The sequence below is a fragment of the Aspergillus udagawae genome (genome assembly GCF_001078395.1).
Source record: "Aspergillus udagawae IFM 46973 DNA, scaffold_1, whole genome shotgun sequence".
Classification (NCBI taxonomy): Eukaryota; Fungi; Ascomycota; class Eurotiomycetes; order Eurotiales; family Aspergillaceae; genus Aspergillus; species Aspergillus udagawae.
The window spans coordinates 1405001-1424839 of NW_025091264.1; the positions used below are offsets into that span (position 1 = coordinate 1405001).

The window sequence follows — 19839 nt, forward strand, 5'->3', positions numbered from 1 at the left end:
GGAGGCGTGTCTGTCTTAACTCCTACTATTGCTACAGGCTTTGCCACGCTGACCAGGCCGGGTGGAACAGCAGCAGCACCAGGTGGAACATCATTACCTGGCGGAGCAGCAGCACCGGGCGGAGCAGCAGCAGGGGGAGCGCTAACAGCTGTAATACCCGGCGGAAGTAGCACTGCCACCTCTACTACCACCACCATCCAAGTCGTCCAAACGTTATCCGTTCTTCCTAGCCGCCCTCTCCCTCCGCAAACACAAGGGAATACGGCTACACGTCCGGCAACCACGAGCACAGTGATCGGAGCAAGGACACCGCAGCCTACTCCCGCTGTTGATCCAAAGAAGCGGACAGTGGCAGAAAAGACAGACCTCGCCCGGCCCGATAAACTCAAGGCGAATCCTATTGTGTTCCGCCGTCGGACTTGAAAATGTCCGTCTTAAATTACGATCTCATCACCATACCGTAGTTTGAGAGGAAAATGAGTCCCAGGTAATCGGGGGGGGGCTGTTTGGTCCCTTCTTAGAGCAATTGCATCCAGTCCGCGTTGTCATGGTCAGATTATACAGGCTTTCGGTTATATTCGAAACAATCAAATCTTAAGGTCAGATCTAAACAGATAATACTAAAAAAGCGGTCTCTAGCAAGCGGCTATCCAGTTTAAGCATCACAAAGCACAGGCTGTGTAACAAATAGAAAGGGGCTGTTCTCGCGATGTGATATTTCTGCATTCTCCCTCGGTAGCGACAGTGTTATCAAACTGTTCGAATTCGTACGTGCGAAAACAATTCTCATAGTAGGGGAATCGGAACGAAGAAGACAGAGACGCAGACCAAGTCGAAGCCAGTAGACTTCAACACGGGGAACTCGCCTGCCCGAATTTAGAAATTAGATACAGTACAGGTAGAATAATAGGAACGAAGAAGGAACAACGCTTCGACGCAGATATGCATGGAACATAGGTGATAGGTTTCGAGAGGATTGTGAACAAGGGAATCTCGTTTGGATAGTCGGAAATATGCAGCGAAAAGTAGGATTCTCGCGGAGAATGCTACTCTCTAATCTCCATCGTCATATCAGCTGGCCCACATTGTTTTCATCTTAAGCCGCAAGTAAATGCGAAATAAAAACCTCGCCAATGGATTCCATGCGCCGGACACCTTACATAAAGCTTCAACAGATAAAGACCGAAATAGAATCAGGTTGTGAATATGGGCAATGTGAGAGGGAATAAAGGAAAAAAAAAGTCATTGTATAGGCGTCGTCACAACGCCAGCGAGGAGCCTATGCAAAGCAGATGGGTTCCGGATAGGATAGATCAATGAGCAGAAAGAAGCATTTGAAGGCGAAGGATGGTAGATGGCTCGATCACAGAGAACGATTGCAGCAAGAGACGATAACCTCTGGAAAAGAAGCGAAAGGCGGAAAAATTGCTAAGGCAAAGAACAAATCCTTCAAGCGGGCAAACGATATGGGTATATGTTCGCATCAAGGCTGTTGACGCCAAGGAAGCAGAAAATGGGAAAGTGTCTCTTCACAACGTCTCACGAGCTGTTCGATCGTAGCAGGGCCTAAAAGTCCAATGAGCGATTGCTTTCTCATACAACTTTTCGAGAGCGGTAACCACTGACCCGTTCCATGGCGATCTCATCATCTTTCGCAGCCGCGGGGCTCGAGAAGCCACGATTGATGGACCCTGAAGCTGTGATGGACCTTGTCTCCATACCAGGACGCTTCGCTTCAGAGTGATGGATTTCGCCACTGCTGGAAAGTCGGGACTCCTTGCTTTTCTCTAGTAGTGAACCGCCCAGGGTTGCACACTTGAGGATCGTCTGCATCATTTGGTTCTGTTTCAGAGGTTTTGACAAGTATTCGTCCATCTGAGCCTGTATACACTTCTCGCGATCGCCCAGCATGGCATGCGCAGTGAGTGCAATGATAGGTGTGCGAGAAAGGCCGGCCTCTCGCTCATATTCGCGAATCTTACCAGTGGCTTCGAAACCGCCCATGACAGGCATCTGTACATCCATCAAGATAACATCGTAGCGACGCTGCTTGACGGCTTCCACCGCTTCCAATCCGTTGCCCACAACTGAGACATTATGGTTGTGCTTCTCTAAGATCTTGACCGCTAACTTCTGGTTCACGTCATTGTCCTCCGCAAGCAGAATGTCAAACGAGCGGGAATGATCGGTGGTGATTGGCGTAGATCGTCCTTCCAGAGCTGGGAGCATACCATTGCCGAGGTCTATTGGTTGACATGGTGTGGTCATGTAGGAACTGATACCAAGATCCAGCGCTGACTTCAAGCTCACGCAAACGAGGGGACAGACTAAGACAATGGGAACGTATTTGAAGTCATCATAGGTCCGTAATAAGCGAGCCGTGTCCACCGAATCCACAATTATAACATCATAAGCGTGACCCGATTCTTTGCCTGACGGATCCTGAATCTCTGGTGGTGGAACATGATCTTCGTTCCTCACTACTATAGGTTCCAGCTCGAGCTGCTTCAGCATCTTAATGATGTTCTCCGCCTGAAGACCGTTCTGGCCCTTGTCAATGAAGAGAACTCGGTGATGCTTATACGGCATGAGCTGTGACGCGATGACGTTCAAGGACTGATCGGCGAGCTTCACGACGCACGTGAAATGGAACGTGCTGCCATGACCGTACTCGGATGTAACCCAGACATCACCGCCCATCAGGTTGACGAGTCGCTTGGAAATAGAAAGGCCGAGACCTGTACCGCCGAATCTGCGTGTGGTGGATCCATCTGCCTGCTGGAAGGTGTCGAATATGAGATCCAGCTTATCCTCTTCAATACCAATGCCGGTGTCGGAGACCGAAAACTCAAAGGCATATTCGTTGGGGGCACATTGCTCTCGGTCTGATTTGCGAATCGTAAGCTTGACCTCGCCATGCTCAGTGAACTTGATGGCATTGCCGACCAAGTTCAAAATGATCTGACGCAGACGGAAAGGGTCGCCAATGACATAGTCCGGCACAGTATTGTCAACTTGATATGTCAGACTGAGGAACTTTTCATTGGCCTTGACAGCCAGCGTCTTGAGGGCGTTGAACACGGTCCCCCTCACTGTGAAAGGAATGCTTTCAATGACCATCCGATTTGCTTCAATCTTGGAAATGTCGAGTATATCATCGATGATTGTTAGCAAGCTGTTTGCTAAGTTATGCACGACATTCAACATCTCGCGCGTGTAAGGCTTCAGGTCATCAGTGTCTAGAGTGAGTTGTGTCATGCCAATGATGCCGTTCATGGGTGTCCGGATCTCATGACTCATGTTTGCCAGAAATTCAGACTTTGTACGATTCGCCAGCTCAGCTGCCTCCCTGGCAGCAGTGTTACGCTGAATGCTGTCTCGGAGATTAGAGACCATCTTGTTAATCTTGCGCTTGAGTTCATCCATCTCCCCGGAAGCGTTGACAGTGATGAGCTTAGTGAAATCGCCGTCGGTTGCGGCATCGGTGATCTCACCAAACGCACGCACCTGCGAAGTCAGGTTCTCAGCCATTGTATTGACATCCTCGGTGATCTCCTTCCATGTTCCAGCAATCCCCTCCACGTTGGCTTGACCGCCCATTTTCCCGTCCACGCCGACATCACGAGCAACCTTTTTAAGTTCAGTTGCGAATTTCGCAAGACGATCCACCATGTGATTAATCGTGACTTTGAGAGTCAAGATCTCCCCTTGGGCATGGACTTCGATCTTCTTGCTGAGGTCACCCTTCGCGATAGCCTGCGTGACGTCTGAAATACTTCGGACCTGGGACGTCAAATTCTGGGCCATGGTGTTGACATTGTCTGTGAGATCCTTCCATTTGCCTTCCACATTGTCGACCTTGGCTTGACCGCCGAGGGTACCATCTGTGCCGACTTCCCTGGCAACTTTGCTCACTTCGAAGGCAAAAGTATTCAGTCGGTCGACCATGCCATTGATGGTGCTCTTAAGATCTAGTATTTCACCTTGAACGTTGGCAGTGACCTTCTTGGTCAGATCGCCTTTCGCGACGGCAGTCGTGACATCGGCGATCTCCCTGACTTGGGTGGTCAGGTTGTTTGCCATTCGGTTGACATTCTCAGTCAAGTCTTTCCAAGTGCCTTCCACATCATTGACGGTGGCCTGGCCACCTAGAACACCGTCTGTACCAACTTCCTTGGCAATCTTGGTGACCTCCTGGGCGAACTGCCGCAGTTGGTCCACCATGGAGTTGATAATGTTCTTGAGCTCAGCAATTTCTCCTTTGCAGTTGGCTTGAACCTTCTGTGTCAGATCACCCTTGGCCACAGCCTTGGTGACAGTCGCAATGTCTCGCACTTGTGTAGTCAAATTGTTGGCCATGGCGTTGACGTTGACAGTCAGCTCATTCCACATGCCTTGGACGCCTTCGATCTGGGCCTGCCCGCCCAGGACACCTTCCGTACCGACATCACGAGCGACACGAGTGACCTCCGTTGCGAACGTGCGCAGTTGATCAACCATGGTGTTGATGGTCTGTTGCAGTTCCAGAATTTCACCCTGAGCACGACTTTCGATCTTCTGACTGAGATCGCCATGGGCGACGGCCGTCGTCACCGCCGCAATTTCACGCACCTGGTCGGTGAGATTCTTGGCCATGATGTTGACGTTCTCCGTAAGCTCCTTCCAAATACCGTGAACCCCAGTGATCTGAGCCTGTCCACCAAGGATCCCTTCCGTCCCGACCTCGCGGGCGACCCTGGACACCTCACTACCAAAAACCTGCAGCTGATCCATCATCGTGTTGATCGTGCGCTTGAAAGTGGCAATCTCGGGGTCCATTTCAAGGGGATGAATCTGCACCTTCATGGACAAGTCACCATTCGCGACTTGCGTGATGATGCCACCAATTTCACGAAGGGCTTTCTGGAAAGCCTCGTTGGCTTGCTGGTGCTTGCGTAGCTCGCGTTCCAGCAGGACCACATCTTCATTTTCAACCTTGGTCAACGCCCGTCGCGTGTGCTCCTCCTGCTGTAGTAGCTCGTCACGAACTTGAGCGATGATGTCTTTTTGAAAGCTTATTTCCTCCGCCTGTTTCTGTACATGATTCCGCAGATAACTGATGTCTTCCTCGCGAACGAGTCGAGTTCTCGAGTCTACATCGTCATCTCCATCACTGTCGTCGTCGTCGAGTGCCTCATCGGCTTCATTGTCTTCCGCCTCACGGCGGTTTCTTCTTGTTCTCTGGCGACGTCGTGAAGTTTCCTGCTGCATGCCGCAAGAAGAGTTAGAAGCAGCTCCTTCATGAGAGGACAGGCGAGGGAGCCCGAAAAGCCACAGAAAATCAGAATTCTTGGTGGAAGACAAAGGTAACTCGGGGACAGGTCGGGGGTATGGTTGATGACTGACAACTTGAAACTCTAGATGGCGAACACGTCGACTCAAAGCCTCCAACTCAAATTCAAATGCCGCCTTTGCTTGGCTAGGATCTCCTGGTAATTTGGCGAACTTTGTAGCACAGCCATTGGTGGTTGTGTGGGAAGAATTCGGTTCGGAAATCGAAGCATCGGGGCCTCTGGCCAGGCTCTGAAGGATGGCAGAGGCGGCTGCAAGCGTCTCGTCTGCGCCAGCCATTGTGCCTGAAGTAACTCTGTCAATGTTGGGACATAAGGATAGCCAAATTGGCAGGGTATCGTATTGTGAATGGTCTGAAAGTCAAGCCGAGGGACCAAGGTGAGAAGGACAATTTTCGAAAGAGGGAAAAGTGTGTGGAAAAAGGGAGATAAAAAGGATCAAGGTGTCAAAGACGACAGTTAAAGTCGCGAGCGCATGGAAGCAAAGGAAGCAGAGGAAGAACCCAGAAGACGAATGAGAAGAAAAAAAAAAGCTCGAGTAATATGCCAAACTGAGATAGCAAGCAGAGCTAGGCAGCCTTGCTACACAACGAAGTTGAGGGAAGAGAAGGAGAAGCGAATAAGGGTAAGGAGAAAAGCGGATCTGGAAGCGCCGTCGCCTCCTCGAAGGGAAGATGTGACGGTTAAGAGAAGGGAAGAGATGAAGCGGCAATCATAAGCGACAATCATAATAGGAAAACGCCAACAAACGTCGATCCGGACGACTTGGACACATCAAGACTCAGTAAACGGTGAACCTACCAGACGGAAAGCCGTGTTACTAACACGAAGAAACAGGCAAATTTGCTAGGACGACATGGAGTGTTCGCCTTGTGAATCTAGAAATCGATGAGCTGGAGATGAGACGAGATGAGTTCTCCCACTCGAGTGATAGAACGTTCCAAGTTCTCTGGGAGATTGATTCCCTGGGATTATTTGTGCACAGGACAGGACAGGGCAGGACAGGGGAAGGGGAGGGTGATGGGATTCGGAGATCACGCTGACAGACACGGAGAGGGAAAAATACAGGGGTTTGTGACGCGGAGCAAGGAAAAAAAAAGTTAGGATGGTAAGTGGAAAACAAAGCCAGTACAGAGTAGTGGGGGAAAAATACAGCAACGAAAGGGGGAGGCAATTTAGTTGTCAGATGGAGGTTGAAGAGAGGAGAGTGCGGGAAGATCACACAGGCAAGAAGGGGAAAAAGAGAAATATCAAAAATGAGAATGATATTCAGTATGAATCATGATAACGAGGATGAAGAGGAGCCTCAGCCTCGTCAAAACTATCGCGTGAAAAAGAGAACAATACTCCGTACCTAGATAGATAATACTTCGAGAGCAGATGGGAGCCTCGGAGGGGACAGTAAGATGAGGGAGAGGAACTGGTCAACTGAGGGGTCTATCAGTATGGCAGCAAATGATGTGATTGGATCTTGCTTGGTTTTGGCCTCGTTGGCGCCTTTTCCTGGGGGGTGGGAATGGGATATCTGAGTGGATTTAGCGTCTACGCCAGAGAGATCTAGGAAATCTCCAGTGACCCCCGGCCAAGCTTCAACGGGCTTGACATTACAGAGGATTCATCGGCTGTCCGGTGAGCAGGGAGGACATATGAGTGTCATTCCTTAATAACATTAAAAGTGGTTATACGAGTAAATATTGCTAGACTTGATACTCTGTAGAAAGCTGTTGATATCCAAGAATGGCAAGATGCTAGCTCAATTCCTATGAATAATACCAATAATAATGCCAGCAAACCCAGGCAGTCAATACCTAAGGTATCTTAGGTATCTTTTACTACTGTAAAAAAAAAAATCTTCATTGGACCGCGCCACAATCACTCCTCTGGGTCTTAACGGGGTTCAAGCCTTTTCATTCTTTATCTAGTCTATATGTGCCGCTCTGCCATATTTTCCTCTGTTAGAACCCGCTACTGATCTCAAGTACGGAAATTATGGTGGATTTGAAGGATGATTTACACTGTGCTGATCTTCCCTTTCAGCCACAGCCACGGCCACAACTTGTAGATAGTTGCCTACTAAGAGGAACTGCGACGATCAACCCCCCCAAAACCCCATGTGTGTCTCCAGTTGGTTCTTGGCTAGAGTTCAGTCCATTCTTTGGGCTACCACACTTTACTTCGTCGTCGGGACGGTGAGTAGAAATGGATGATTTTATGGAGTATTCCCATATACAATGCTCAAATGACCCTCAACATGAAGACAAACACCTAGGGAGGTAGCTAGGGAGCCTCTTTATTTCCTGCTGAATTCAAAGCTTCAATACTAGATTAAATAGTAAAATACAAGAAGAGAATTTTTCATACACCGTACAGAGACAATGGGAATTCAAAATTAATACCCGCTTTACTCCGCCCTTCACATTCTCCAGTCCTCAAACAGAGCGTGGCAAAATGAATCCACTGGAGAAAACCGTTCGACCTCGTCTCAGTTTTTGTTCTACTTCCATGATAGGGCCAAGTTTCACTGGACGCTAACACTAACACTAAACCACCTTCAGACTAGAGAGTCTACTCTACTTGCCATATGGGGCTTCATTGATAACCAAACTAGCCCAAGTCTACCAATGGCCCACTAAGGTAACCCATCGTTAGAATCATCCGAGCCAATCAGCATTGTATAATTTGCTTGTGAACTCGAAGCGACCCCGTGGCACTATTCCTGACTGGGCCTACACTAGGCAAAAATACCAAGGCAACTAAGTACTTAGGTACTTTTGCGTGAATGAAGAATCGTAACCGCCTGGTCCTACACTCACCTACCAGTGCATCAAATACCAAAATTGAAATTGCGGGCTGTCCTGGTACACATGTACCTAAGGTGTCTATACGAGTCTCAAATGATTGAGATCTATGAATGCATATAAGCATGCAATATTTGTCATTGCCAGATGTCAGATACGAAATACGTAGAGGCTGGAAACTACACCACCAGTAAGTATTCAAGTGTACTGCTGTCCTCCATACGATCCTACTGGCACCTTGGGAGTCAGATCTTGGAACTCTGCATTAATTTAAATTGTCCCAATCGGAAGTGAGCAGCATGAAGTCCTGCGTTGTATTTGTCTTACTTGCTCGCCTGATCTCTCTTAGTGATGACTGATCCATCTTGTGCAAGGCCCCGATTCCTGTTTCTGGTCTCTCAATTCCTGCCAAGGTACAAGTCCGACGTTTTCAATAGATTGTTCCCTGTGTCGACTTCCAAGCACCGTAAAAGCCATTGAATCATTTCAAAAAACGTTTGTCCAGTCGAAAGGTATGACTTGTCGGAATTTCAAACCAATCCATACAAGGAAATGGAGCAATCAAGTCGCCGCGAAACGCTTCATATGAATCGCCTTCATACCAGTCACCGGGAATGACTGTGCCTTGGAAATTTGCTACGTGGCTGAGAGCACACGCATTACCCGCAAGATCATGAGGACAAGGCTGTCAAGCAACTGAGACTGGGGCTAGATCAGTCTGTTGCCTGGCTTGTAGGGATGTCGATTCTCAAGCATTCTGCGGAATGTGTAGCGGGATCATTACCCCAGGGTCGATCCTTGTCTCATGGCCTAGACAGTAGAGACACAGGGAAGCTAGGACCAAATTAGTATACACGAAGATGATATCATGGATCCATGGTCATCTATGGATGATAACAGAACTCAGATGCAAAATAATTGATGTTGATGCACAAGACTAGGTAAAGGCTTATGCTGATGATGAGTAATTGTGATGATGGCGGGGTACCTTGATGGCGTCACGTGAATGCGTCTATGGTTTCAGCTGTCTCCCGTAAGAGGGCCCGAAAAGAGTCACAATTTAGTAGTGGGTAGTGGCACGGTGAGTGATATCCCAGAGTCCTCGTTACGGTCCCCGCCACGCAGTCCTTTCTCTCGACCTCTGCTATCCGCTTCATACGGCTGCAGCCATGGCGTCCGATTTGACAAACCCCATCCTGGCCGCCCTGTCCGCGTCCGACGGTCCAATCCTCTCCGACAAAGCCTTCCCCTCTGCCCCCTCACTAAACATTAAGAGTGCGCTCGACCGTCTCGCCTCGCGGAATATGGTCGAATATGAAACAATTGAAAGGGAAATCATTGCTTTGACCCAGGAGGGTGAGGAAATCGCTGCCAATGGCAGTCACGAAGCCAAGGTCTTCCAGGCCGTATTGGCGGCCATGGACGGATTGAAGATTGGTGACTTGCCTGGCATTGTCGGAAAAGAGAACGCCAAGGTCGGCCAGGGTAATGCATTCAAGAAAGGCTGGATCAAGAAGGACAAGGATGTGTTGCGGGCGAACACCGAGTCCATCGTCGACGAGACCCAAGAGCAGCTGTTGACCGTCAAGAACACGCAGACCTTGAACGACCAGAAGGCCATTGCGGACCTCAAGCGTCGGAAATTGATCGCTCTGCAGAAGGCCTTTACCTTCCGGGTTTCGAAGGGCCCCAAGTTCGCCAAAGAATTTGTCAAGGAGGAGACCGATCTGACGGCCGAGATGCTCGCAAACGGATCATGGAAGACGGCTACGCTGAAGCCGTACAACTTCAAGGCCAAGGGTGCTCCTACCCCGGCCGGTGCCCTCCATCCCCTCAACAAGGTGCGACAGGAGTTCCGGAATATTTTCTTTGAGATGGGTTTCGAGGAGATGCCCACCAACCGCTTCGTAGAGACGGGATTCTGGAACTTCGACGCCCTCTACGTCCCTCAGCAACACCCCGCCCGTGATCTACAAGATACATTCTACATTGCAGACCCTGCCACCGCCGACCCTCCGCGTGAGGATCCCTTGAACGATCCCCACCGTCTGAAATCCAGTCAGCCCGCCTCGGCAGCGACCTCCGCGAAGCCCCTTGACTACAAGGAGTACTGGGAGAACGTGCGCCAGGTCCACGAGAACGGAAAGTACGGCTCGATTGGCTACCGTTACCCCTGGAACGCAGACGAAGCCCTTCGGTTGGTTCTCCGTACCCACACCACGTCGGTGTCGACCTACGTCCTGCACAAACTCGCCGCGAACCCGCGGCCGGCAAGGTACTTCAGTATCGACCGAGTCTTCCGCAACGAGGCCGTCGATGCTACTCACTTGGCCGAGTTCCACCAGATTGAGGGTGTCATTGCTGACTTCGGTCTCACCCTGGGTGGTCTGATTGGATTCATGGAGGTCTTCTTCGCAAAGATGGGTATCCACCAACTGCGCTTCAAGCCCGCCTACAACCCTTACACCGAGCCCAGTATGGAGATCTTCGGTTACCACGAAGGACTGGGCAAGTGGGTTGAGATTGGAAACAGTGGTATGTTCAGACCAGAGATGCTGGAGTCCATGGGCATTCCCAAGGACATGAGAGTCTACGGATGGGGTTTAAGTCTTGAGAGACCAACCATGATTAAGTGAGTGCTGCCGTACTTTCCTCTTCGATTCCATGAACTGACATGTTGTCGCAGATACGGAGTGAGCAATATTCGAGAACTTCTTGGTCACAAAGTCGACCTCAACTTCATCGAGACCAATCCTGCCGTGCGACTGGAGAAGGACTAAGTGGACAGAGGGTGCCTCGATGTGTTGGAAATATTACGGGGAAAGAAAATAGCATTCAGCTCGATATCCTGGATTCGTTTTAGAGTTATCGAAAACAGACAGAAAACGTTACAATTTTTTTCTTCAACGGGCTACGAAATGATGCATGATCATAAAGGAATAGAATTCTACAAAACGTTAATTCAAACCATTTCGCTTATCAAATCTAGAATGTAGGACTACATATGTAAGAAGCACGAAAGATGGTATGTCCCACCCGTATCTGTGCCCCAGCGCATGTTCTTTGCAACAGTGGCTCTTCAGTAGGCGGATCCTGATGTTCGGCTGGATGATTACTTTCTACCTCCTCGCTCATGGGATGAAATCAGATGCATACCTGTCCGATAGGCAATCCGATTCCGTGGACGAGGAAGCCTTGATGTGCCGGATGGGATGGAAAACCGAGAAGGACAAAGAAAACTACAGTAAGGAAACCGCTGATCCTGAACATCGTCGTCGTATCATGATACAGCAAGCCAATTGAGCCAATGACGGCAAGACTGGGGAAGGGAAGCTATGAGAATCCTATGCATGGATGGGCTGACTGGATTGAATTGGATGGAATTTCTTTAGTCTTCATTGACTCATGGAAAAAGAAAATGATTTTTGGACATCAACTCCCAGACGTAACTCATCTAACGGCACGTCTTTTCCTATCCGCACCGACATCCAAATCAGCACGCAATTCTTTAAATATGATACAACAGTTGTAGCACTTACATCCAACCAAGCCGTCAGGTCAGGCACCCAAACACCAGAAAAAGATACCTCGCGTTTACCGCTGGCGGCTGGCAGACCAGACGTTGCGGACGTAGCCATCACGCTGGCAGAGGCGGTTCAGGGAGTCATCGCTCTCGCCACGGGCACGGATGAAGCCGCAGAGAGCATAGCTCTGGTTCTCGCCGGTGTAGCGACCGTTCTCGTCGACCTTGCCGATGGAGATCTGGACGGAGGCGTGGTCGTTGGCCTTGATGATGCGGTTGGTGGCGCTGCACTTGCGGGGGACGTAGCTGTTGGAAAAGAAAGAGAAGGGTTAGTCCTGTGCGTTTTGCAATATTCAATGCTTTTGGTTCACGGTTATCTCCTGCTCCTGCTGGTTTCCGGAAACCGGGAAGAAACTCTGCGAAAAAGGATTATCCTGCAACAATCGCTTGATGAAGGCTGAGACTTCCTCCAGATTGCTCTACTCCTCTTGTGCATTGTTCCAAGTCGCAAAGTCATTTCTCGGCTCCCAGACAACCATAAAACCAGTTCAAGCGCAAACAGCGAAGGACATTAGTATTCACGTACAGATCGACGATCTCTCCCTTTTCGTTCTCCATTTTGGCGTTTGGTGAAGTTCTTGAGGTCGACGACGGTGAAGAAGACGGAGGTGCGCTGGCGGGTTCAATTGGCGGACTCTCGTGAAAATCTACTGAGAATCGAGCGGGTTGTGTGGGTCATGTGATCCTTTATCGAGGGCTGCGATTTTCTCGTGTGGCGGTGCCAATGCTGTGGCGTGTGGCGTCTGTGCCAAACGGTATTTTACCAGGAACAATACCTATTTTACGGAGTACCAAGGTGCTAAGGCCCAAAGCGGGATAGCGTTAAATGACTCGGGCTCTTCTCAAGTGAGCTTCACATGTTGCTCTTCCTCTCTATGATGCTATGTCCAGCGTCATTACAGACTGCTCTTCTCCTGCTCTGCAAATACGTCCTTCTTCCATCGAACATCGAGTTTTCGAGCAGCCCCCTGCTTGAACTGTACATATACCACCCGGTCCGGCTCCCCAGCCCGATTCGTGCCCTCCAACTCCGGTCCGGGATGATCTAATGCTAACACAGTCCGTCCATCCGAGGACATTTTGAGCATCTTAGGAGAGATACATTTCTCCGTCCAGGGCGGTGTTCCCGAATGGGCAAACTCCACCAATTCTGCTCGTCTGTTTCTCAGTTCCTCGAGCGAAGCCGTCGCTCGCGGTTCCTTGTCGAGGAATTGCGACACTAGATGTAACAGAAGGAACTGCGGAGGGAACATGATGACCTCGCCGCTTTGAGCCTTTCGCAGCCATTCTGCTGCAGGCAGAAACATGGCCTCTGTTATTTCGATCCCGCCATCGCTCGTAGGAACTTGAATTTCTTCCCTCTCCCCTTCGGCGGGAATCTCGTTCAGTACTGACAGGTCTGACTCGACTGGAAGAGGCAGGAAGTAGAGGTACATCTGTGTGGAGTATCGTTTGGGGACATTAGTAGGGGTAATCCATCGCGTGAACGGGATCAAAGGCTCTGCAGCTGCATCAGCTGAACATGTCTGTATTTATGGAACTCCTTGAGAACAGCGCACCTATATCTGGTACTGCTGCAGCATTCTGCTTCTTCAACCACTCGGCAAACGTCATCTCATGCTGATGGATGGCTCGTCTTCCTCTTTCTCTCTCTGCCTCGGGTACAGCTAGCCTTACGCCTGTGTTCTTGTCTCTCGCCAGCAGGATACCGCTCTCCTCAAACAGTTCCCTCACGGCAGCATTGCGGTACCATGGCGCATCCTCGTGCCTCTTTGGATCCTCCACCGCGGGACATTCTCCGTCCTGGGCAGACAGATTTCCTCCAGGAAATACATGCGCCGAGGCAAATGAAGTTGATGTCTTGACGCGATGCAGTAACAGGACTTCATTTTTGGGCGAGATGAGTACGACGCTGTCGCATGTTAGCTGTAGAATTGCAAGTTATGATAATTTCATCGATCCAACACTGCTTATAAAACGTAATCGGTGGCTTCAAATGCACATCACCGATGGTATCAAGAGAAGCAAGGGGCTTATTATGTACTAACCTTGAGCTCGGCCTCGGTATCGGCGGTGTCGCCTTGGGTCGATCACCCTTTTTAGCTGCCATTTTGTGCGATCCAGTGGACTGCGATGATTTCACCGCAGAAGAGACGTTTCTAAAGTCCGACCTTGCGCGTCGACAGATGCAAGGCACCAGTAGTACTTGTATACACCTAGAGCGTGGACCTCGGACCAAGCTTAGCCGACGGTCGAACGATTGGCCAGATCTGTAGATGAACCGGGAGGTTGAGCTGAAGGGCCCAGAAAGGAATGCCTTGGTGACCATGAGAGACGAGCGCCACTGAAGGCGCGTTATGCCCCTGCTTCCTTTGAGAAGTATTAAGGAACGATCGGTACCACTTGGTAAGGTTATGGTGCCTGGGTTGTTTCCAGGGGATCGGTACCTTAACCTTGGCAATGAAGGATGGAACCTAGGCTTCTTCTGCTTTACCCCGCGCAATTCTCATGCAGGACGCCTGTCTAAGTCATTAGTCATGATAGTCTAAAGCCTACAAAGACAAATAGTTTGCATATATTTTAGGATTTTTTCCTTTTTGATTCATAAATGAACTGCCTGATGGCAAGCATAATTACACGAACAGCAACATTGTGGTTGAAGAAAATAATCATCCGAAGTGCATTCCATGTCAAACTCCAAAACCATCATGCCCAATTTTTACTTTCATACCAAGCGTATATCATCATGTGAACATAGCCTGACTGACACGTCCTGAGAGAGAAGAGACGTAATGAGAAATTACGCTTTTCACATCTAACAAAGCCCTTTACGAGTAGAGCTTCTTGTCGTAGCTGTGCAGACCGTGTACGTTACCTTCGGCCATGGCACTAGCGCTTCTCATCTCGAAACGAACAGTGCCCTTGTTGACACCGTCGTGGAGCTCGTCAAGGCTCTTGACACCAATGTCTTGCAGAGAGTGCTGGACACCCGCAACAAGGTAAGGGACAAACTTGGTGACCGAACCACGGTCGAGAACGGAACCAGCGACACCCTGAGCGACAAGCACACGGTCCTTCTCGGAGAAGTAACGAGCAGTACCAGCGTTGCTGGCCTTGCTATCCTTGCCACCAGCACCGGCCTTCTTGTCCTCCATGGCAGCGATACTTCCCATGCCACGGTAGGCCTTGACAAGCTGGCCTTCGTTGCTCACGAAGTATTCACCGGGAGACTCGGTGGTACCGGCCAGGAGACCTCCCATCATGACGGTCGAGGCACCCATGGCGAGACCCTTGACGATGTGGCCAACGTTCTGAATACCACCGTCGGCGATGCAAGGAACTCCGAAGCGGGCAGCAAAGGAAGAGACGCTGCGAACGGCAACGGCCTGGGGACGACCGACAGCCATGACTTCCTGGGTAATACAGGCACTGCCGCTGCCCATGCCAATTCTCAGGCCATCGGCACCAGCTGCAATCAGAGCTGCGGCTTGTTCCCGAGTGACGACGTTACCGGCGATAACGTCAATTTCAGGGAATGTCTTCTTCACCCACTTGATCATCTCGATTTGGTAGATGCTGTTACCCTGGCTGCTGTCCAGGATGACAATATCAAGACCAGCCTCGACAAGAAGCTTGAGTCTGTGCTTATCCTCCTCACGAGTACCAATAGCAGCAGCACAGATCAGCTGTTTCGAGTCGGGTAGCTTAGACGCCAATGGGTAGTGGAGGTTCTTCATCAGATCACTGCGAGACAGCAAAGAGACAAGGTTTCCGTTTGCGTCAACGATGGGAAGCTTTCCCTTCTTGGAGCTACGAAGAACGTTGTTGGCCTCGGCCAGAGTGGTGCCGGCAGGTGCGGTGACAAGGTCGGTAGACATGATTGCGGTGACCGGGTCATTGAGGTTGGTGTGGAATTGGATATCTCTGGATGTGACCATACCGACGAGCTTGGAGCGGAGAGTTCCGTTTTCTGTTACAGAATCACAAATTAGATAATGGCTTGCAGACAGTGGTTGTGATGAAGATAAGTCATTATGCGTCGTCGTTGTCAGATAGAATCGTTTCTCTACATCGCAACTCTCGTTGCTCCAGTGGAACGAAAGTTATAAGAGATAAGATGGAAAATCATCATGTAGGGGTGACAGCTGAGAGGAAGAAGAAGTATGCACTTACCAGTGACGGGGAAGCCTCCGAAGCCCCATTTTGCCTTGAGCTCCTTGGCCTCTCCAACGGTGGCCTTGGGGGAGAGAACCACAGGGTCCAAAATAAAGCCGTTCTCGTACCTCTTGACCTTTCTGACCATCTCGGCCTGATCTTCGGGGGAACAGTTGTGGTGAATGACACCCAGACCACCCAGAAGAGCCATGTGGATAGCCATGTTGTGCTCGGTAACAGTGTCCATGGGAGAGGAGAGAAGAGGAACCTTCAGCGAGACACGCTTGGTGACGGGAGTATCAAGAGTAACATCGGAAGCAGGGAAGCCTGTCATGATCATGAACAAACGGTCCTTTCACGTAAAAGACGAAGTTTCCATAATCTTACCGATATAACCAGGCAGGATCAGGAAATCATTGTAAGTCAATGCTCCGTGCTTGTCCGAATCAAGAAGGGTATCAACATCAAGGCCGTCTCTGGTAGTGTATTCCTTTTCCAGGACCTCCAGGGCCTTGGTGTAATCCTGGATCTCTGCCTTCATGGCGCGGCCGAGCGAGTCACCGTTGGCGATGGGCATTGTGTATATAAAGACAGACTCTACGGTTTCTATCGTAACTCGCAGAGACGGATATCAGATCAAAATAATCAACAGATCGACGATAGAAACGTTCTGTTGATGGAGAAAGTCTTCCTTTCCCAAAGAAAGGAAAGAAAGAAAAAAAGAGAAAATCTCGAGGGGAAAAAAATTGCCTTTTGACAGTCTGCCGCACAAGCTAATCCTGGCAGGTGTTATACCGGAAATGGTATAGCCAAAGTGCTAATTGCGGAGCTGTTATTATAATTGGCTGTTTAACGAAAACTCTTAAGGCGGTGAGCCTGAGGGGCGACATATTGCTTGATAATCGCATTTGATAATCTTGCCATAGTCCCGACTGGATGTGATTCGACGCGCAGAGACTTGAAGGATTGTACTCCGTATGGTATATACTGGGCCCCTGGATTCAACTATACATGACAGGACTTACCCTAATAGTTAGAGTAGCCTCTGATATCTGGTCATGTAATGCACACACAATAGCTGCTCGCCTCAGGGTAGCTGCTAGTAGGTGCCTCTTGTGATGCACTGAGACACGAAACCTATACTATGCTTTAGCTCAGCTTGGCTTCGGCAATCAGTCTGGATCACCGGACCTACAGGTGGTCATATTTGTCTGAACATGTCAGCCAGGAACATATCAGCCAGGAAGGGGAGGTCGTGCATAAGACATAGCATAGCAACATACCTAGATCGAATGATAACAACATACACCCTGTTCACAAATGGGAGAGTTCGTAAGGTACTAATCCATGTAGAATGAACTGCGCTCGACTGTATATTACATAGCCAACTTGCGACACGGTGACGCCAGAGTGACAGCAGACCTGGTGCAGTGTGATATTTAAGAACTCGCAATGGTGGTGCCTACTCAACCTTCCGATGCGAAGGCTCGAGCAAAATTCTCAGTCATCTACATCAAGCTAGCAGATCACTTCGAAATGGCATCACAGATGGGCAAGGAAGGTGCTTTTCAAGCGCCCCAGGCACCACAAAGTCAGAAGAAACCGGGGTCAGTATTTCGTAACCTCCTTGTGTGACCCTTAACTGCTCTGGTATTAAGCACATGATCATTAGACTTGAAAAGCATATGGTCCCTCCCAGCGAAGCGACGAAACTGGAGTCAAGAGGACACTTTATTGAGTATGTAGGCTCTAGCAAATTGAAGGACAAGAAGGTCCTCATCACCGGCGGAGAGTATGTCGATCAGCTTTAGGTGCGCTACTCAACGAACAATATTGACGAGTGTATAGCTCCGGGATTGGCCGAGCTGTTGCCATCCTTATGGCACGTGAAGGGGCCGATATCACCATTGTCCATCTTCCTGAAGAAAAGGATGACGCTGAAGAGACCAAGCGAGCCATTGAACTCGAGAAGAGGTCATGTCTACTTATCGCTGGAGACCTCAGAGATCACAATACGTGTCGAAGGGCCGTGGAGGAGCATATGAACAAGTAACCACAGGACTCTGTTAATCGGCACATATTGCACCGACTGATACGAGGGCAGGTTCCAGAGACTGAACGTCCTGATCAACAATGCCTCAAAACAGTATATGAATAAGAACTTCGCGGATATCGACCTGAATAAGGTGGAGGATATCTTCCGGACCAATATCATCCAGATGATGGCTCTGACGAAATATGCTCTGCCATTCCTGTCAAAGGGCGACTCGTTAGTATTCCTCGATCTGCAGTGTGCGCAATCAACTCATCGTTCTTATATCAATAGCATCATAAACACCACATCTGTCGTGACCTTCCGAGGTTCAAGCAGTATGGTGGACTATGCGGCCACGAAAGGTGCCATTGTCGGGTTCACCAAATCTCTAGCGTCTCAGCTGCTTCCCAAGGGTATCCGAGTGAATGCTGTTGCGTGAGTGACCAACAGTTGAACTCTTCCACACAATACTTAGCTAATCGCCTCATTCAACAGCCCTGGTTCTATCTACACCCCGATCCAGGCCGACACTAGGGAAGCTGAACAGATGGCCAACTGGGGCTCAAAGACTCCCCTGGGTCGACCCGGTGAGCCAAGTGAAGTAGCGACTACTTTCGTGTTCCTTGCCAGTGCCGACGCTGCGCTTTACTGTAAGTGTGCCTTTTGCTTCTGGCTCAGGTTTTGGATTAGGACGAGTCAACTGAGAATTGTGCAGACGGGCAGGTCATGCATTGTTATCCCTTGGGTGATTAATCCGAGGGATTCCTGAGTAGAGTTTGGACATGTCAAAACTAGTCTGCATCGTAATTGACCAAGTCGTTCTGATTTTAATACAAAAGCCATGGTTTCGCCTGTGAGATCGCCTTGTCCCACCCAGCCTCATTCGTCCAAACCGCAATACTCTCAACCTCGTGTTTTCCCAGCTTCAGCCCATTATATAGATGCTGGGACAATCAGTAGATATTCTCACGGCCTCCGATTTTGAGTAGTAGGTCACAATGAATCGAGGAAAAGGCAGAGGTTACGTCTTGTAGGAAAAGGATAGAACCTACCGGGAAAAGACCTTCATCGGGTCGCGGCCCACAAACCTTTCCATCTGGCGACTCCCATCTAATGTCGTCCATGACTCGATCGAATTCTATACGCAGTACATAGACTAACGGCTCGTCCTTGAAGAAGTATTTCAATGTGTTTGGAACTTGCAAGGCGGTTGACAGATGGATGAAGCCCGACTCCTGGTCGAGTTGGCTGACGGGTAAGCGCTCGGGAAGAGGCTCCCGGACTGGGGACGTGGAGGGAACCAGTTTGTAGAGGTAGAATGGCAACGACTCTGTCATTATTAAGTTGCTCTGATGAATTCCTCTTTGAGTCTTATCGTTCATAGGCAGGTAAGTGTTGAGTATCCGAAAGATTGATGTGTGTACAATATAATTCGGTCCGATGGACAGGTGGGGTTCTTCCAGTCAACGACGAACGGACGGGTAATGGACTCAGCCCCGCGATCCCGGGGTGTTGGCGATGATTGACTCTTTAGATTCTACATGGAATTACAAATTCTAATCAGAAGATGAGATATCATCCGACGAACTAAAATGCAGATTCTCTAGGCTTTATCCGATGGTAACCCAGTCGCACTTCTCCATACGAAACTCGCACCTCTTGGTCAAACGCGTGTCAACGCAGCAGTCAGAGCGTCTACATGGTAACAAAACGATTTTCTACTCAAGATGGTGCATCCTTTGGTTTCTTTGCTGCGATATATGCATATGATGGTCTTCCTTTGTTTTATTGGAAAGAGCTGGACTAACTTAAAAGTCTTTTCAGCCAGCCACCATCATTGTGTAACTGAACCATCTGTCCGTTAGTTAACTACTGCTCCTTAGTACCTCTGGCCTACAGGCAATTGTCCTCCACAGAAGTGACAAAACTCTAAAGACT

General features: G+C 49.5%; 8 protein-coding genes across 8 annotated transcripts in view; 3 read left to right on the forward strand and 5 right to left on the reverse strand.

The window, feature by feature from the left end:
• The window catches only part of Aud_000473 (putative extracellular threonine rich protein), a gene marked incomplete at both ends in the record, with an annotated part of 2440 nt that extends 2017 nt beyond the window's left edge, over positions 1–423 (forward strand). The window contains one exon of the mRNA XM_043285982.1: positions 38–423. Within this exon, the coding sequence (XP_043141917.1) occupies positions 38–423 (386 nt within the window). The remainder of the gene's footprint in view (positions 1–37) is intronic.
• A 1170-nt stretch (positions 424–1593) lies between these two features.
• Positions 1594–5610, reverse strand: tcsC (putative two-component osmosensing histidine kinase (Bos1); the record flags this gene model as incomplete). The annotated part of the gene is made up of 1 exon (XM_043285983.1): positions 1594–5610. The coding sequence occupies one exon, from the start codon at positions 5608–5610 to the stop codon at positions 1594–1596; it is 4017 nt and encodes a 1338-aa protein (XP_043141918.1).
• Positions 5611–9297: 3687 nt separating this feature from the next.
• On the forward strand, positions 9298–10908 carry Aud_000475 (phenylalanine--tRNA ligase subunit alpha; the record flags this gene model as incomplete). The annotated part of the gene is made up of 2 exons (XM_043285984.1): positions 9298–10760; positions 10815–10908. 2 exons carry the CDS (start codon positions 9298–9300, stop codon positions 10906–10908), a joined length of 1557 nt encoding a protein of 518 aa, XP_043141919.1.
• Positions 10909–11722: 814 nt separating this feature from the next.
• Positions 11723–12269, reverse strand: rps21 (40S ribosomal protein eS21; the record flags this gene model as incomplete). The annotated part of the gene is made up of 2 exons (XM_043285985.1): positions 11723–11957; positions 12238–12269. 2 exons carry the CDS (start codon positions 12267–12269, stop codon positions 11723–11725), a joined length of 267 nt encoding a protein of 88 aa, XP_043141920.1.
• Positions 12270–12607: 338 nt separating this feature from the next.
• Aud_000477 (NUDIX hydrolase) lies at positions 12608–13821 on the reverse strand (the record flags this gene model as incomplete). Its single annotated transcript, XM_043285986.1, has 3 exons — positions 12608–13212; positions 13271–13623; positions 13760–13821. 3 exons carry the CDS (start codon positions 13819–13821, stop codon positions 12608–12610), a joined length of 1020 nt encoding a protein of 339 aa, XP_043141921.1.
• A 718-nt stretch (positions 13822–14539) lies between these two features.
• Aud_000478 (putative IMP dehydrogenase) lies at positions 14540–16443 on the reverse strand (the record flags this gene model as incomplete). The annotated part of the gene is made up of 3 exons (XM_043285987.1): positions 14540–15681; positions 15885–16193; positions 16254–16443. 3 exons carry the CDS (start codon positions 16441–16443, stop codon positions 14540–14542), a joined length of 1641 nt encoding a protein of 546 aa, XP_043141922.1.
• An 875-nt stretch (positions 16444–17318) lies between these two features.
• Aud_000479 (oxidoreductase, short-chain dehydrogenase/reductase family) lies at positions 17319–18654 on the forward strand (the record flags this gene model as incomplete). Its single annotated transcript, XM_043285988.1, has 6 exons — positions 17319–17473; positions 17539–17658; positions 17715–17915; positions 17971–18336; positions 18397–18551; positions 18617–18654. 6 exons carry the CDS (start codon positions 17319–17321, stop codon positions 18652–18654), a joined length of 1035 nt encoding a protein of 344 aa, XP_043141923.1.
• A 74-nt stretch (positions 18655–18728) lies between these two features.
• Positions 18729–19238, reverse strand: Aud_000480 (DUF952 domain-containing protein; the record flags this gene model as incomplete). The annotated part of the gene is made up of 2 exons (XM_043285989.1): positions 18729–18845; positions 18954–19238. 2 exons carry the CDS (start codon positions 19236–19238, stop codon positions 18729–18731), a joined length of 402 nt encoding a protein of 133 aa, XP_043141924.1.
• Between the last annotated feature and the right edge of the window lie 601 nt (positions 19239–19839).